At 45.7% G+C, this 19,330-nt stretch overlaps 1 protein-coding gene across 1 annotated transcript in view; it reads left to right on the top strand.

The window, feature by feature from the left end:
- The first annotated feature begins 1,712 nt into the window (after positions 1 to 1,712).
- Positions 1,713 to 19,330, top strand: part of RAB3C (RAB3C, member RAS oncogene family) — a 147,391-nt gene continuing 129,773 nt past the window's right edge. The window contains exon 1 of the mRNA XM_044292463.1: positions 1,713 to 1,940. Within this exon, the coding sequence (XP_044148398.1) occupies positions 1,713 to 1,940 (228 nt within the window). The remainder of the gene's footprint in view (positions 1,941 to 19,330) is intronic.

Below are 19,330 nucleotides of genomic sequence, written 5' to 3'. Positions count from 1 at the left end.
CTATTTTAAAGATATATTTACACATAATTAACTGGGATGAATATCAGAGATTTTACTATATTTCTCGAGCCCCAGAGGAGCCGGTGCAGAGTATGGGAGTGGTAGTGGCCCTGGTGAAGGGTTGTGTCATGGTTTACAGGATCAAAAGTCTCAGAACACCCTTTTATTTCAGAAACGAAAGGGAAAATGAAATATCTGAATACCCAAGCAAGTAATGGGTGAGGGGACCTATCTTCAAGATGATGCCATTTTAGATCAAGGTCAAATTTACCAATGGGAAGGGGGTCATTTAACTTATCAGAGAAGACCAGAATTTATTCCGAAATGCAGCCTCTTCATACTGTATAGCGGCTGTGCTTGGTATTGCAGCTCAGTTGAATGAGACTGAGCTCTTCAAAGGCCATGTGACTGATGGACATGATTCCCACCTAAATACCGCGGCCCCTTTCAACAGCTTATCGGCCGAGGTGCCAGGAGTCAGACCTCTAATCATCTGATATACTGTAGATGAGGTATCCTGAGGATAGGGCATCAATATTTAACTCCTGAAAATCTCTTTAAAAATAGTTGAGGGGACAATACGCTGTTGTGAAGGAAGGGGGATTGGAGGTCATTCTCAGGGGTCTCAGAAGAGTCTGTAGATAGTAGTCCAATGCCTATCAGTGAGAGCAACTATTCTCCGTAGCAGCAGTAGGAGAACAACACTGGAAAATTTAATCCATGATCACTACCTCCTAATGTACTACTAGGCTTCATTCTCATGTGTATTGCTTTTGGCTAAAATAACCACATAATTAAGAGAATAGAGGATATATGGACAATAGACCGGATGGTGCTACTAAAAGAACCTCTGCGTAGTGGTAATGGGATCAATATTTCACTCTCCAGAGTAACGCCATGTTCCCTATCTGGCCCTGGCTTATTTTCATGTCCTCATATTTCATAATTCAGCATATAATAAAGTCTTATTACACATTATGGTAATTCTCCTCATTTCTCGTATAGTTGCGTATTTTACTGTTACTGTGCTACCGCCAACTAGTAATGAGTAACAGTGTAACTGAGAGGGACCTCCGAAGAAGTCACAGGCCGCTTACCACTAACTATAGCCATGATACACTTGGTTTGCGGTAATAAACTGTATTATCATTTAGAAGCAATTATAGGGCCATGAACCCTTGGGTACTGCCCTTAAAGGATGACTGTCATATTTTAATTTAAAAAAATCCATTTTAATATATGTTACTGCTGCAGCAGCATTATGCATAAAGCTATCTTTAGTTTCCTCACTTACCACTGTTTCCCTTGAGTTTTCCCCTTAGTTACGGCTGTTTTGAATCCTACATTACGAGGATCTTCTCAAGATGGCTCCAAAGTGGCCCAATCATGACTCCTGAACACTGGGACTGTGGACTGATGAGTCTTTTTTATTTTATTATTATTTGACATAAATACTGATCAGCCATCCTCAAGATGAGTCACTAATATATAATCTTTGGCATCTGACACCCGGCACCCCCTCCTATCAGCAGTTGAAAGGGGTCCCACTCAGACAATCTGCTGCAGCCCCTTTCTAGACATCACATCAATGCAATTACATTGTTACATATGCCTCATTGGGACCATCAAAGGGTTATAGCAAGCAAGCCAAGATACGGCATTTACAGGATGGTTCATACTGAAGGTAATATGTACAACTTTTATGATTGCAGATGGCATCTGTACAGGACTCCAGGTTTGGACAGAAGGACACATCGGATCAGAACTTTGACTACATGTTTAAATTGCTTATCATCGGAAACAGCAGCGTCGGCAAAACTTCCTTCTTGTTTCGCTATGCTGATGACTCCTTCACGTCGGCTTTCGTGAGCACGGTGGGGATTGATTTCAAGGTTAAGACTGTCTTCAAAAATGAAAAAAGGATCAAGCTGCAAATCTGGGTGAGTTATGGGCACTGTCTTCCGTGTAGAATTCGGTCATTTTTATTTACGGTAGTGGAAATTAGAAAAAAAAATCCAATAAAACGGGCAAATCGACATGAATGGGGACTGGTAAAGAAGGCAGAGGCGCACATAAATCATTTGACCAGATTACATTCAAAACTTAAAAATAAATAATGCATGCGGGTGTTCTTCATATTTCATCAGGTAATGCAGGTTTCGTAAAGGCAACGGCTGATAAGAATCCCAATTACCACTGAGGACACTTTGTCTGATGCATTCTGTGAAACAGCAACATAAAGGCATTAAGCTAGTTCAGAGTCTGCATAATAAATGCCGCGGCGTCTGGATTTATTCTGTGTATGTGAGTGGCTTACAAGGACTCTGCAGCTGGACAATAGTTTTATTAATGTTAAAAGGGGACCTGGCAACTCTCCTGACGTGTGTTTTCGTAAATAATTAAATTCCTCTGTCATTCCTCCATGCTTGGTGGGAATCTGTCACTCACTTGATAAAAAAAATTCCTTTCTTCTCCTAATCGGTTGCTGTGTTTCGGAGAAGTGTGTTTGTTTGTTTTTAATATGCAAATTAGGGCTTAAGTGCACTAAGGGTGGGCTCTAGCTACTCGGTGCACCTTAGCTCCTCCGCTTTGCAGTGTGAACTCTCCCTCTGTCACTTGATTGACATGAGTAGTGTCCCAGAGAAGCTAATGTGCACCAAATGGTTCCACCCACCTTTGGTTAACTTAAAGGGGTTGTTTCACGAAAAATTTAAATAAAATACATCCCAAAAATTGCAACCGGCCGGCCGTGAGAAGGGCTAAGGCAACCCCCTAGGTTTCGGCCCACAGGGAAGTTTCACTGTAGAGTCTATGGCCAATCCGCCATTGGACATGTTGACTGGGAAGTCTATAAATGGTGGTTTTCACATAAAGTCCTGTACAGTTTGGACATACCTTTTTTTATGTTTTATTTTTTTATTGTTATGACTTGCTTTGAAATCACCCAAACATTTCACTTATAAATACTGTGAGCATAAAATGACTTTGATAATATATTGTTGGCATTAAAGGAGTTCTCTGGGATTTAGAAATTGATGACCTATCTTCAGGATTGGTCATCAATATGAGATCAATGGGGGTCCAACTTCAAGCACCCCCACCGATCAGCTGTGAGCTCCCACGAGCGCGGTGGCCTCTTCACAGCTTACCAAGCATGCACCTCAATATAGCGGCTGTGCTTGGTGCTGCAACTCAGCTTCATTCACTTTGGTGGGTCTGATCTGCTTCTACGCCATATGACTGATGAGCGTGACTTCACATAGCCTATGAAGAGGCCTAAGCACTCATGAAGCATAGCAGCCTCTTCAAACAGCTTATCGTGGGGTTTCCAGGAGTCGGCTCCTCGCCAATCTCATATTGATGGCCGATCCTGCGGATACATCATCAATATGTAAATCCTAGAGAACCCCTTTAAAAAGACATGCAAGAAACATGGCTTTAAAGCAAAAGGAAAAGTAGACAACTGGTATGAAGGGAACTTGATGCACTTGAATGAGAGCAGCGTTACTATTACATGGAACAATCTCCTCCACAGTATGAGAAGGATCGATCACTAATGCCATCGATTGTTCCCATACTGATCATTATTTGCCTAAAATTCTGGATTTCCCGATGAACGATGAGTTAGCTCCTTCATCGGATAATCGGCAGCAGTATTACACCACCAGATCATCGCTAACAAAAGTTCCTACAAACTCTCGTTAGAGATGATCTGGCTGACCATCGGCCAGTGTAATACAGGTCATAGACTCCTGCCGAGCTAGTACTGATGACCTTTCCTTTGGCTTGGTCATTTGTACTTTATCCCTAGAGAACATCTTTAAGCTCCAACCTGATTCACCCAGGATGCCCAAAAAGCCTTCCCAAAAATGCACATTTTGAGGCCCATTTTAGAAGCTCTGCCCCATGAGACTCTTTCCCTGGACAGTTGATATAAAAATGAAAGTGATGTAATCCATGGAATAAGGAAAGAGATTGCAGTTCTCTCGGTGTTTATAGCTTATTTCTGGGATCACCAAAGATCAGCTTGTTTTAGGGAAACTGACAATCAGATTTTTTTCCAAAGTAGAAAGCAACCTCCCATTGAAATCCAAGGGAACCTATTGGAATAGCTTTTACGGTCCTTGATCACTACTTAGAATCCTTAGGTACACTCTGCATTGGAATTCTGATGATTTAGCATTTCACAAGATTAATCCCATTCCTGATCATAGAACATCTACTAGTTATCCATTCTGGCTAGAAGTGATGGCAAGTAGATGGAGACATCAGCAGGCAACATGGGATCAGCAACAGGGAAAAGGAACAAAAGTTTGACAATGAAACTAATATTTTATAGAAAGGAGACCCCCATTCATGATCTTCATCTGCTAGCATAGGGATTATCTCTGTCTGGATGACCCATCATTTCTATGCTTTACAAATATAGTCTATTAATTTCCCCTCTGGTGGCACGGCAAAGAAATTGAACACTTGCTGTCAGGTTCCATCGCAGATTTTAGATTGATGGAGGTCCCTGCAGGTGGATACCCCGGAATCAGCTTGTACTCCAGCAATGATTTTAATAAACAGGGATTCCCAAAGCTGATGCTCCATATAAAAATATGTGAAGGCCTCGGCACGGATGTAAAGTATCTTAAACAGTTTTGTGTCCTTTGCTCTTTACTTATTTATGGTCAACTTCTCCCAGAGACTCCTTTGTGGTTTCCTTTCCTTTAAATAAAATAGTCATCTATTGTTCTATTTATTAATAAGAGACATTTTGAGAGCAAAATCAATCAGGGAATAAATCAACTTCCTAGTAACGTGCACTGGGTCATATCTATAATGTTTAACCGCAGCTGCCCTTGGCTATAATTACATTTCCCTATGTGATTTCAACCAGCCCTACACACATCAGAATGCTTGCCATAATTCAGAATTTGTCTGTCGCACCTCCCTTCCCCATATTAAAGGGATTTATGAAAATTTAATTGGACCAACATCTATCAAGAAAGTGGTCTCCTTCCTCTTGTTAATGTGACCACCATGTGTATGGCGCTCTCTAATGTATTCCATTGGAGTTACATAAAGAGACATGCGCATTTTGTGGATAAACCATTAAAGGGGTTCTCCAGGAATCATTAGTTATAATGACTTGTTTTGTCTAGGGAGCAATTATTAGAGGAACTAAAATGGCCGCCATCCTAATCTCTCCTACTTGTCAGGGATTATGGTCCTGAATACAGTTTAATAAGATCTTCACCTGAATCTCTGTAGGAATGGAGTTCATGAGGAGACAGAAAGGAGTTGGGGGTAATGAGCAGCAGCACTTGTATACAGACTCCATTACTGTCTGTCCTGTCTGCGCTCTCTGTACTTCATGTCTCCTCAAGAACCCCATCCCTACAGAGATTTAGCTAAAGATCCTATGAGCTGTATTCAGGATCATAATCCCTGACAAGTAAGAGCGGAGGAAGAGGCAGCTCTTTATCTCAGTGCTCTAAAATAACTTGTCCTCTTGTGTGATTAGGACAGGTTTTGTGTGCACTAATAGGATGACGGCCATTTAATTTCTACTAATGATTGCTCCCCAGACATATATAATGATAATTAGAGATGAGCGAATCAAAGCTGATGAAGTGGAATTCGATCTGAATTTCAGGAATTATTCAATTCACACAGAATCCAAATTTTCTCAATCTTCATGGTAAGGAATTGCATTTTTTCCTAAAATGGCTGCTGCACATGTAAGGACGCCAGCCAGCCCTGTGATGTCACAGCCCTATAAATAGCCTCAGCCATCTTGGATTCAGCCATTTTCCAGTGTACTTAGTGCAGGTAGAGACATTAGCAGGCACTAGGGACAGTGCTAGGAAAGACTTGAAAACTTATATTTTGCTCAATAGAAGTTCAGGGAAAAAGTATTAGAAGTGTAAGGAAAGGGCAGGGAGGAATCATTCCACAGCATTGAAGCAGAACAGGGTTCAATAGGGAAGTATACAGCCTGGGTAATAGGAACAATCCTATTACACATTGCTGCACTGACTGGGGATCCAAATTGCCATTATACTACTGCTCATTTCAGGTTTGCAATAGATGATACCTCTGTAATTCCAGAAAACCGTTCTTGTGATTGGGGTCTTATTAGCCCTTGCACTTATGTATATGTTCTAAAGCCTTTTTTTGTCGTGTATTAGTGGGGGTAAAAAGGGGGCTTATTAGCCGTTCTGTGTTGAAGTGAGAAAATTACAGCCCTTTTTGGCGTGTATTAGTGGCAAAAAAATGTTTTTTTGCCGTTCACGACTGCAGTTATATGTTCTAAAGTCTTTTTTGGCGTGTATTAGTGGGGAAAAAGAAAAATGGCTTATTAGCCGTTGTGTGGTGAAGTGATAAAATTAAAGCCCTTTTTGGCGTGTATTGGGGGGGGGGAAGGCTTATTAGCCGTTGTGTGGTGAAGAGAGAAAATTAAAGCCCTTTTTGGCATGTAATAGTGGCAAAAAAAACTTTATTTGATGTTCACGGTTGCAGTTATATGTTCTAAAGCCTTTTTTTGTCGTGTATTAGTGGGGGAGGGGGAGGGACTTATTAACCGTTGTGTGGTGAAGTGAAAAAAATTAAAGCCCTTTTTGTCATGTATTAGTGGCAAAAAAAAAAACGCTACTTGACGTTCACGGCTGTAGTTATATGTAGCCTTTTTTGGCATGTATTAATGGGGAAAAAGAAAAAGGACTTATTAGGGCTCTTTCACACTTGCGTTCTTGTCTTCCGGCATAGAGTTCCGTCGTCGGGGCTCTATGCCGGAAGAATCCTGATCAGGATTATCCTAATGCATTCTGAATGGAGTGAAATCCGTTCAGGATGCATCAGGATGTCTTCAGTTCCGGAACGGAACGTTTTTTTGGCCGGAGAAAATACAGCAGCATGCTGCGCTTTTTGCTCCGGCCAAAAATCCTGAACACTTGCCGCAAGTGAAAGGCATTGATCCGGATCCGGCCTTAAGCTAAACGTCGTTTCGGCGCATTGCCGGATACGACGTTTAGCTTTTTCTCAATGGTTACCATGGCTGCCGGGACGCTAAAGTCCTGGCAGCCATGGTAAAGTGTAGTGGGGAGCGGGGGAGCAGCATACTTACCGTCCGTGCGGCTCCCGGGGCGCTCCAGAGTGACGTCAGGGCGCCCCAGGCGCATGGATGACGTGATCGCATGGCACGTCATCCATGCGCATGGGGCGCTCTGACGTCATTCTGGAGCGCCCCGGGAGCCGCGCGGACTGTAAGTATGCCGCTCCCCACTACTACTATGGCAACCAGGACTTTAATAGCGTCCTGGCTGCCATAGTAACACTGAAAGCATTTTGAAGACGGATCCGTCTTCAAATGCTTTCAGTACACTTGCGTTTTTCCGGATCCGGCGTGTACCTCCGGCAAGTGAAGTACACGCCGGATCCGGACAACGCAAGTGTGAAAGAGGCCTTAGCCGTTGTGTGGTGAAGTGAGAAAATTAAAGCCCTTTTTGGCATGTATTAATTTTCTTTTTATTTACTTATTTGATCCAACAGTATGTCAGACAGAGAAGTGACAGGCCCTGCACAGGGGAGCGGCACAGGCCTAAATGTTTCTGGCGCAGGCACAGGTCGCGCAGAGTAAGAGGGCGTGGCAGCAGGGGTCACTGCGAGAGGCCTGAGATCCCAGTGTAAGCTAGCGGTCGTGTCTTGACCAGCAACCCAGCAGTTCTTGAATGGTTGACTCGATCTTCGACTTCGTCGCAAGTGACATCAGACACCCCCAGCCAACAGTCGGTGGGTTTGTCAGACACAACCTTTAGGGTCCAAACACGGACACCGGAAATGTGCGTTCCGCATTTTGCGGACCGCACATTGCCGCCACTATAATAGAAAATGCCAAATCTTTTCCGGAATTGCAGACAAGAATAGGACATGTTCTATTTTTTGGGGGAACAGAATTGCGGATCTGGACAGCACATAGTGTGGCCCCATAAAAATGAATGGGTCCGCAATTCCGTTCCGCAAAATGTGGAACAGAATTGCGGACGTTTGAATGGAGCCTTAGCTGGCATTGCCTGGGAGCAGGCCCTGTGCCCTCATCTGTCCTCAACCTGCCTCTGTCCTCAACCTGCCACAGGAGAGTGGCGTGCCACAGGAGCTGGTGTTGGTCAGGCTCCTGGCTCAGAGACCGCTGAGGAGGACATCAGTGACGTGCAGACAGTACTCAATGATGATGTAGCCGATCGCAATTGGGAGCTAGGTGATGAAGGGGCTTCATCATCTTCAGGAGAAGAGGGTGGCAGCTTGCGCGTGAGGCAGCGGTGAAGTCAGCAAGTCTGGGAGTTAGTAGGGTGGCAGCAGTGGGGGGTCGGGAGCCAAACAGTGTCGCTAGTAGTCAGTCAGTGTGGAGGTAAAATCACCTACTCGGCAATGTGGCAGTTATTTGTTAAGCTGCCTGGGGAGGTGAACATGGCCATTTGTCGAATCTGTGAGCAGAAGGTGAAGTGTGGCCAGGGTGTCAATGTTGGCACCACGGCCCTGCGTCAACACATACAGCGTCACCATAAAGTGGCCTGGTAGAACCGTGGCTCCAATGTGGTGGTCCAGCCTGCCACAGCAACCGCTGCATCACCCATTGGAAAGCACCCGATTTCAGGCAGTCAAGGCTCCACCACTTCAGTCGAAGGAAGCTGTCTGTGCATCCCATCATCTGCTTGTTCTGATGCTCATTCTCCTCTTCCTCCTAGTTGGTCATTCTGTCAGCAATTGATCACCGAGGTGATTTCCAAGAGACAACAATATGCAAGCACTTATCCAACGGCGCAGAAGCTGAGTGTGCTCCTGGCCAAGTTGCTCGTACTGCAGTCCCTCCCTTTCCAAGTGGTGGACTCTGCACCTTTCAGAGAACTGATGGCTTGTGCCGAGCCAAAATGGAGAGTCCCAAGCCATCATTTCTTTGCCAAAAAGGCAGTACCAGCCCTGCACACACATGTAGAACAGAAAATGGGCCAGTCCTTGAGCCTGTCGGTGTCTGCCAAAGTGCACGGCAGTGCCGACGTGTGGAGCTGTAACTACGGTCAAGGACAATATATGTACTTTATGGCCCACTGGGTAAATGTGGTTCTTGCCCAGCCAAACCAGCAACTTGGCCAGGTGACGCCGCTTCCGCCTCCACGTTTTCACGCCGTTGTTCCTGTGAAAATGTCCGCCTCTGCCTCCTCATCCTCCAACTTGTCCTCAGCCTCCACTGCAGGGACAATTCACAGTGCCCCACCAGCATACCACATGTGCAGGGCACGGCGATGTCACGCTTTTCTGCGCCTATTTTGCCTGGGCGAACAGAGTCACAAAGGGGAGGAACTGCTCCGTGTCCTTCATCAAGAAATCAAATCCTGGCTTTCTCTGCGACAACTCAAAATCGGAACCATGGTGACCAACAACGGGAAGAACATGGTGTCGGCGTTGTATTAAGGAGGGCTGGGCCATGTGACCTGCTGGGCGCACGTGGTCAATCTGGTTGTCAAGCGGTTCCTGGAGTCTTCCACCCATCTGCAAAAATGGCCAGGAATCTTTGCATGCACTTCAGCCACTCGTACACTGCAAAGCACACACTCCTTGAGCTGCAGCGGCAGAATGGTGTCCCCCAACATAGGCATATATGCGACGTTTACACCCGTTGGAATTATACCCTCCATATGTTGGACCGACTGTACGAACAGAGAAAGGCCATAAACGATTTCTTGATGATACAGGCGGACAGAGGTACTTCCCTGTGTAAGTTTGATGTTAGCCAGTGGCAGCTCCTGAGTGACACCTGCCATTTGCTCAGGCCCTTTGAGGAGGCCACTTTATTTGTCAGTTGCTAGGACTATGGAATGAACAACGTTGCTCCACTGATTCCTATCCTGGAAAAGATGCTGGTAAATATGGTAGGTCAGGGGACTGGAGACGTGGCACCTACATCTCATGGTCACATGAGCCCTGTTGGGGCTTAACTGGAGGAGAAGGAGGGCACTGGAGCACAAGCAATGTGTAGCAAAATGGGTGGTGTTTCTACACAGGTGACAGGAGAGGAGGAGCAGGAGCAGCCGGAGGAGCAAGAGGGAAATGAGGAAGACGAGTCAGATGACCCAGACACACCATGGCAGTATGCAGTGGAGATGGAAGCAGGGAATACCTCTGAGCCACTTGCGCAAATGCATGCTCACTTGCTTGTGTAGTGACAACCAAATTGTCACCATTCGGCAGAGGGATGACTACTGGTTCTCCACCATGTTAGTCCCTCGCTACCGGTCCAAAATGGGGGCCTTTTTTGCACCCGCTGAGAGGGAGCACAAACTGAACTACTATAGAGATCCTAGGTAGTCAGTTGGCCACTGCCTATCTGCGCCATCGTCCATCCTCTGGCAGGTCTGACCAGGAGGGCCCTCTGCGCACATGTTCCATTGCCATGGCTGCTTGAGGGGGGGGGGGGGAATGGCAAGAGCAGTACCAGCTCCATCAGCAGTAGCCTGAGTCTAGAGTCGCTGATGAGCAGCTTTTTTCACCCGCATAGTGAAGAAACTACTCACCAGCAGCTAGACATAGAGCAGAATCTGAACCAGCAGGTGGTGGCATACTTGTAGAGCACCCTCCCTGCTGTCATTGAAGATCCACTGGACTACTGGGCAGCTAAACTGGATTTGTGGCCGCAACTGGCAGAGTTTGCCCTTGAAAAGCTGTCCTGCCTGGCCAGTAGTGTGGTATCAGAGTGGGTGTTTAGTGTAGCGGCGGCCAGAGTTACACCAAGGAGAACTCGTCTGTCCACCTAAAATGTGGAGAGACTGATCTTTGTCAAGATGAATCGGACGTGGATCAGCCAGGATCTCCACCCACCAATGCCTGATGCATGAGATTGGATCATCCATGCTGCCTCACCCAAATCTTGACAAAAGAGACCGGTTTCTTCTGGCTACCTTCCTCAGCTACTATTCTGATGCTGCCACCCACCTGATGCCACACATCTGATGCCAAGTGCTCCTTCTTACACCCACCATCATCAGTCGGTACTGTTACTGCCACCCACCTCCCCACTCTGTCACCCGGTCACTCTGTGGTCTCCTGATGCTGCTGCCACCTCCACACTATGTCACATTTCCACTCTGTGGTCTCCTGATGCTGCTGCCACCTCCACACTGTGTCACCTTGCCACTATGTGGTCTCCTGATGCTGCTGTTACCTCAACACTATGTCACCTTGCCACTCTGTGGCCTCCTCATGCTGCTGCTGCCACTTCCACACTCTGTCATTGTGCCACTCTGTGGTCTCCTGATGCTGCTGCCACCTCCACGCTATGTCACCTTGCCACTCTGTGGACTTCTCAAGCTGTTTCCACCCTCCCCACTTCATGACTGGGCCACTATTTTGCCTTTTTGGCCTGGTTGACATCATAATTTATTTGACCCTTCTTCTGATCTGTCAGAAGGAAGGAAAAATGAGACACACAACGGAACCTGTCTGTGTAGCAGGTGTAAGGCCTGTATGGTCCTATCAGAATTGGCTTATGATTTGGTAGCCAAAAGCAGGAATTAGTACGAAACACAGAAGACATGCAAAAATTGCATTCACGTGTCATCTCTGTTTTGGATCCACTCCTGTTTTTTTTTGGGCATTAGCAATACTGATGGATTACTGACCAAATGCTGACCGAGTGAAGGCGGATGCTCAACAGACAGGATCCGTTTTTTGGGGGGTTATTGTTCTGACGGATCAGAGGAAGGGCAAAATAATCAGTGACGTCAACACAAACTTACTGCTGACACCCTCTCAATTCTGTCAGCGGGGCTCTACTTACAGGGAGTGCAGAATTATTAGGCAAGTTGTATTTTTGAGGATTAATATTATTATTGAACAACAACCATGTTCTCAATGAACCCAAAAAACTCATTAATATCAAAGCTGAATATTTTAGTTTTAGCTATTTTAGGGGGATATCTGTGTGTGCAGGTGACTATTACTGTGCATAATTATTAGGCAACTTAACAAAAAACAAATATATACCCATTTCAATTATTTATTTTTACCAGTGAAACCAATATAACATCTCAACATTCACAAATATACATTTCTGACATTCAAAAACAAAATAAAAACAAATCAGTGACCAATATAGCCACCTTTCTTTGCAAGGACACTCAAAAGCCTGCCATCCATGGATTCTGTCAGTGTTTTGATCTGTTCACCATCAACATTGCGTGCAGCAGCAACCACAGCCTCCCAGACACTGTTCAGAGAGGTGTACTGTTTTCCTTCCTTGTAAATGTCACATTTGATGATGGACCACAGGTTCTCAATGGGGTTCAGATCAGGTGAACAAGGAGGCCATGTCATTAGATTTTCTTCTTTTATACCCTTTCTTGCCAGCCACGCTGTGGAGTACTTGGACGCATGTGATGGAGCATTGTCCTGCATGAAAATCATGTTTTTCTTGAAGGATGCAGACTTCTTCCTGTACCACTGCTTGAAGAAGGTGTCTTCCAGAAACTGGCAGTAGGACTGGGAGTTGAGCTTGACTCCATCCTCAACCCGAAAAGGCCCCACAAGCTCATCTTTGATGATACCAGCCCAAACCAGTACTCCACCTCCACCTTGCTGGCGTCTGAGTCGGACTGGAGCTCTCTGCCCTTTACCAATCCAGCCACGGGCCCATCCATCTGGCCCATCAAGACTCACTCTCATTTCATCAGTCCATAAAACCTTAGAAAAATCAGTCTTGAGATATTTCTTGGCCCAGTCTTGACGTTTCAGCTTGTGTTTCTTGTTCAGTGGTGGTCGTCTTTCAGCCTTTCTTACCTTGGCCATGTCTCTGAGTATTGCACACCTTGTGCTTTTGGGCACTCCAGTGATGTTGCAGCTCTGAAATATGGCCAAACTGGTGGCAAGTGGCATCTTGGCAGCTGCACGCTTGACTTTTCTCAGTTCATGGGCAGTTATTTTGCGCCTTGGTTTTTCCACACGCTTCTTGCGACCCTGTTGACTATTTTGAATGAAACGCTTGATTGTTCGATGATCACGCTTCAGAAGCTTTGCAATTTTAAGAGTGCTGCATCCCTCTGCAAGATATCTCACTATTTTTGACTTTTCTGAGCCTGTCAAGTCCTTCTTTTGACCCATTTTGCCAAAGGAAAGGAAGTTGCCTAATAATTATGCACACCTGATATAGGGTGTTGATGTCATTAGACCACACCCCTTCTCATTACAGAGATGCACATCACCTAATATACTTAATTGGTAGTAGGCTTTCGAGCCTATACAGCTTGGAGTAAGACAACATGCATAAAGAGGATGATGTGGTCAAAATACTCATTTGCCTAATAATTCTGCACTCCCTGTATAAGCATTTAATAGAAGAGGTTCTGTAGACATCTATGTGGAATCAGCTGACGACGGTGTACAAGAAATGCGCTCTTTTACGCTATAGTAGGATCTTGGGCCTTTGCACGGTTTTTTATACCTGACACTAACATCGACCTGTAAGGCTGAGTTCACACTCCCAGGCTACAGGGACCAGTGAAATTTCAGAGATCAAAATATCCTAAGAAACGATGACTAAAATATGGTAACAAGAAACTAGAAGGATTTAACACAAGTAGACGACTTGTATTATATTTGTGGAATAATTCTTAAATTAGAGATTTTTGCATCAGAAACATATAGGGGTTCTAATACTTGGGTTCATATCCGTTTCATATGCCATAAATGTCTCTAAAGGAAAACCCCTTTAAAGGGAATTTTCCACAATAGGTTTTACTATGCAACCAAATAGGGCCTTTCCAATCAAGTATTACAGTAATATAAAATGTACATGCAATAAAAAATATTGGGGGTCATTTATCAAACTGGTGTAAAGTAGAAGTGTCTTAGTTGCCCATAGCAACCAATCAGATTCTACCTTTCATGTTGGACAGCTCCTTTGGAAAATTAAAGAAGGAATCTGATTGGTTGTTATGGCCAACTAAGCCAGTTTTACGTTACACCAGTTTGATAAATGACCCCCATTCTTTTTTTTTTTATGTACGTTACACTTTCCTCTTTGGTTGCGCCCCCTGTTGTTTATTCTACTGGTCCACCTTCTTATTATCCATATTGCTTACTTTGCTGGCTAGACTGATTTTTCCAGCATCGGTGGCCGTGCTTGCACACTATAGAAAAAAGCACCAACTAAGCCAGTTCTACGTTACACCAGTTTGATAAATGACCCCCATATTTTTTTAATTGTACGTTACACTTTCCTCTTTGGTTGCGCCCCCTGTTCTTTATTCTACTGGTCCACCTTCTTCTGCATTCAGAGATTGACTAACATGCTCAGTAGCTGCCCTGCTTTCTCCTCTGAATGCCGGCGTAGTGATCTCACAGGGAAACAGGTGAAGCAGTCCAGACACATTTCATTTATTTGTCCCTACTTCTAAATTAATTGAAATATGTAGCCTTATCTCTCTCAAGATATTTGTGGGGGCATTCTGTGCAATATTTATCTCTGTCGGTGACTATTTTCTATGCCAGGGAGTAATAAGTTAACAAGAGTTAATTGCAATGCTTCCTGGGAAATACAGGTGCTTGATGAGCTGCTGCCCACCCACAGAAGGGGAAGAAAGTCCTCCAGATAAGTGAGTAAAAAAGAGTTTTAATTAAGGAGATAACTCCTGTAGGAGAGGCAGATTTTTCAGCAGGCAGGGAATCCCCTTCTACTACTACAGTGTTATCCCTCTACTATCACCATTAAAGGGGATGTCTCACTTCAGCAAGTGGCATTTATCGTGTAGAGAAAGTTAATACGAGGCACTTACTAATGTATTGTTATTATCCATATTGCTTACTTTGCTGGCTAGACTAATTTTTCCATCACATTATATATTTCTCATTTCCATGGTTACTACCACCCTGCAATCCAGCAGCGGTGGCTGTGCTTGCACACTATAGAAAAAAGCACCAGCCTCTTTGGTGGCTGGGACCATAGGAGCACCCATGGCCAGTGCTTTTTTTCTATAGTGTGCAAGCACGGCCACTAATGCTGGATTGAAGGGTGGGCGTAACCATGGAAACAAGAAATGTATCATGTGATGGAAAAATGAATCTAGCCAGCAAAGGAAGCAAAATGGATAATCACAATACATTAGTTAAGTGCCTTGTTTTAACTTTCTCTACATGATTAATGCCATTTGCTAAAGTGAGACAACCCCTTTAAGGCTACTTTCACATCTGCGTTTTTGCTGGATCCGTCATGGATCAGCAAAAACGCTTCCGTTATGATAATTCAACCGTCTGCATCTGTTCTGAACGGATCCGGTTGCATTATCTCTAAAATAACCATGACGGATCTGTCTCTAAAACCATTGTAAGTCAATAGGGGACCGATCCGTTTTCTTTGGTGTCACAGAAAACTGATCCATCACCATTGACTTACATTGTGAGTCATGACGGATCCATCTTGCTTTGCATCCCAGAATGCACTCAAAAACGCTGCTTGCAGCACTTTTCTGTGCGTTATGGGAACGCAATGAAAATGAATGGAATGCATTGTGGTGCCCTCCATTTCCTTCAGTTCAGTGTTGTCCCCATTGACAATGAATGGAGACAAAACTGAAGCATTTTCCTCCACTATTGAGACCCTATGATGGATCTCAATAGCGGAAAGGTGAAAGCAGCCTTAGTAATTACTGAGAAATCCACAATGCGGTGATGGGTTCCAGTCACCAGCTTACTCTTGCCCGGCAGCTAGGAGCAGCACCACTAGCACATCTACTGTATGGTGGCAGATTACAATGTTCAAATACAGTGCAGCCATATGTTTTCAACTTGTTTTTTTGTGGTGCGGACGGATCATGGACCCATTCAAGTTGAATGGGTCTCGATCCGTCCCGGCCGCCGTACGGAAGTTGCCCGTGCATTTGGGACCGCAGATTGCGGTCCCCAATGCACGGAACGGATGCACAACATTCGTGTGCAAGAGGCCTAATAGGAGCAATCCTATTACACCTTGCTGCACTGACTGGGGATCCAAATTGCAAATATACTGCTGCTTTCTGGTTTGCAGTAAATGATACCTCTGTAATTCCAGCAAACCATTCTCTTTATTGGGGTGCAAGTGCTGTTTGATACAGCCATTAATAGGGTGAATTACTAGAAAATATCTATATGTCTTATTAGCCCTTGTGCGGTGCAGTTACATGTTCTAAAGCCCTTTTTGGGGTGTATTAGTGGCAAAAAAAGTATTATTTGCCGTTCAGCAGTGCAGTTACAACATGTTTTAAAGATTTTTTGGTGTTTATTAGTGGCAAAAAAAAATTGCTGTTGTGTGGTGAAGTGAGAAAATTACAGCCCTTTTTGGAGTGTAGTAGTGGGGGCAAAAAAGTTTTATTTGCCATTCAGCGGTGCTGTTAGATGTTCTAAAGCCTTTTTTGGCATGTATTGTGTAAAAAAAAATATTATTTGCCATTCAGCAGCGCAGTTATATGTTCTATAGCCTTTTTTGGAGTGTATAAGTGGGAAAAAAGGTCTTTTTAGCCATTGTGTGGTGAAGTGAGAAAATTACAGCCCTTTTTTGGCGTATATTAGTGGCAAAAAAATGTATTATTTGCCATTGTGTGGTGAAGTGACAAAATTGCAGCCTTTTTTGGGGTGTATTAGTTTCCTTTTTATTTACTTATTTGATCTACCAGGATGTCAGACATAGAAGTGACAGGCCCTGCTCGGGGGAGGGGCAGAGGCTTAATTGTTTCTGGTGCAGGCACAGGTCGCAGCAGAGTAAGGGGGAATGGCAGCAGGGGTCACTGCGAGAGGCCTGAGCTCCCGGTGTCATCTAGCGGTCGTGTCTTGACCAGCAACCCAGCAGTTCTTGAATGGTTGAGTCTGTCATCCACTTCGTCCCAAGTGACATCAGACACCCCCAGCCAAGATTCGGTGGGTTTGTCAGACACAACACTTAGTTGGCATGGCCCGAGAGCAGGGCCTGTGCCCTCACCTGTCCTCAACCTGCCTCTGTCCTTTTCTGTTCCCTCAGCCAGAGAAGTACTATATGCTGTGGACTCAGCTCCACTATACTGCGAGGACAAGCTATTAGAGTAAAGTCAGCAGCTACTGTCCAGCCAAGATCCAAAGGAGACATCTGTCGCTTGCTCCGGTAGGTGGGCAAGTAGTGATGAGAAGAATAGCGTGGGAGCTGGTGTGGCGAGCGGTCAGGCTCCTGGCTCAGAGACCATTGAGGAGGACATCAGTGACGTGCAGACAGTACTCGATGATGATGTAGGTGATCGCAATTGGGAGACGGGAGACAAAGGGGCTTCATCATCATTAGGAGAAGAGGGTGGCAGCTTGAGCGTGAGGCAGCAGCGGAGCCAGCAAGTCAGTAATGTGGCCAGGAGTCAGCAGGGTGGCAGCAGCGTAAGGTCGGGAGCCAAACGTGCCCGGGGTAGACCACCCGCTTGCAGGAGCCTACCGGCCCGGAAAGTAGTGGTGCAGGGGTTCACAGAGGCAGTGTCAGTAGCAGTCAGTCAGTGCGGCGTGTTGGAGGTAAAGTCACCTACTCAACGGTGTGGCAGTTATTTGTTAAGCTGCCTGGGGAGGTGAACATGGCCATTTGTCGAATCTGTGAGCAGAAAGTGAAGCGTGGCCAGGGTGCCAATGTTGGCACCACGGCCCTGCGTCAACATATACAGCATCACCATAAAGTGGCCTGGTAGAACCGTGGCTCCAATGTGGTGGTCAAGCCTGCCGCAGCAACTGCTGCATCACCCAGTGGCATGTACCTGATTTCAGGCAGTAAAGGCTTCACCACCTCAGCTGAAAGGAGCTGTCTGTCCTTCCCATCATCTACCGGTCTTGATGCTCCTGCTCCTCGCCCTCCTACTCCTCGTCAGTCATTCCGTCAGCAATCGATAACTGAAGTGATTGCCAAGAGACAACTGTATACATGCACTCATCCAACGGTGCAGAAGCTGAACATGCTCCTGGGCAAGTTGCTGGTGCTGCAGTCCCTCCCTTTCCAAGTGGTGGGCTCTGCATCTTTCAGAGAACTGATGGCCTTGTGCCGAGCCGGGGTGGAGAGTCTCAAGTCGTCAATTATTTTCCAAAAAGGCAGTACCAGCCCTGCACAAATATGTAGAACAGAAGGTGGGCCAGTACTTGAGCCTGTCGGTGTCTGCCAAAGTGCATGGCAGCGCTGACGTGTGGAGCTTTAACTACAGTCAAGGACAATATATGTCCTTTACAGCCCACTGGGTAAATGTGGTTCCTGCCCAGCCAAACCAGCAACTTGGCCAGATGACGCCGCTTCCGCCTCCACTTTCTCACGTCGTTGGTCCTGCGACAATGTCCGCCTCTGCCTCCTCATCCTCAACCGTGTCCTCAGCCTCCACTGCAGGGACAATTCACAATGCTCCTCCAGCATACCACATGTGCAGGGCACGGCGGTATCACACTGTTCTACACCTCGTTTGCCTGGGCGAACTGAGTCATACATGGGAGGAACTGCTCCGTGTCCTTCATCAAGAAATAAAATCCTGGCTTTCTCTGCGACAACTCAAATTCGGAACCATGGTGACCAACAACAGGAAGAACATGGTGTCGGCGCTGCATCTATGAGGGCTGAGCCATGCGCCCTGCATGGCGCACATGTTCAATCTGGTTGTCAATCGGTTTCTGAAGTCATCTGCAAGACATCCTAAAAATGGCCAGAAAACTTTGCATGCACTTCAGCCACTCGTACACTGCCAAGCACACCCTCCTTGAGCTGCAGCGGCAGAATGGCATCCCCCAACATAGGCTGATATGCGACGTTTCCACCGTTGGAATTATACCCTCCATATGTTGGACCGACTATACGAACAGAGAAAGGTCCATAAACGATTTCTTGATGATCCAAGTGGACAGGAGTACTCCCCTGTGTAACTTCGATGTCTGCTAGTGGCAGCTCCTGCGTGACACCTGCTGTTTGCTCAGGCCCTTTGAGAATGCCACCTTATTTGTCATTCGCCAGGACTATGAGATGAACAACATAATTCCACTGCTTCATATCCTGGAACAGATGCTGGTAAATCTGGCTGGTCATGTGACTGGAGACATGGCACCTACATCTTATGGCCACATGAGGCCTGTGGGGGCTGAACTGCAGTAGGAGGAGGACAAGCAATGTGTAGCGAAATGAATGGTTTTTATACACAGGCTGACATGAGAGGAGGAGTAGGAGCAGCCAGAGGAGCTACAGGGCCATGAGGAAGACGAGGCAGAGGACCTAGACACACCATGGCAGTATGCAGTGGAGATGGAGGCAGGGAGTCCCTGCGAGTCACTTGCACAAATGGCCCGATGC

Source organism: Bufo gargarizans, chromosome 1 (genome assembly GCF_014858855.1).
Source record: "Bufo gargarizans isolate SCDJY-AF-19 chromosome 1, ASM1485885v1, whole genome shotgun sequence".
NCBI lineage: Eukaryota > Metazoa > Chordata > Amphibia > Anura > Bufonidae > Bufo > Bufo gargarizans.
Note: the sequence above shows the minus strand (reverse complement) of the source record. Positions and strands in the feature narration are given on the sequence as shown.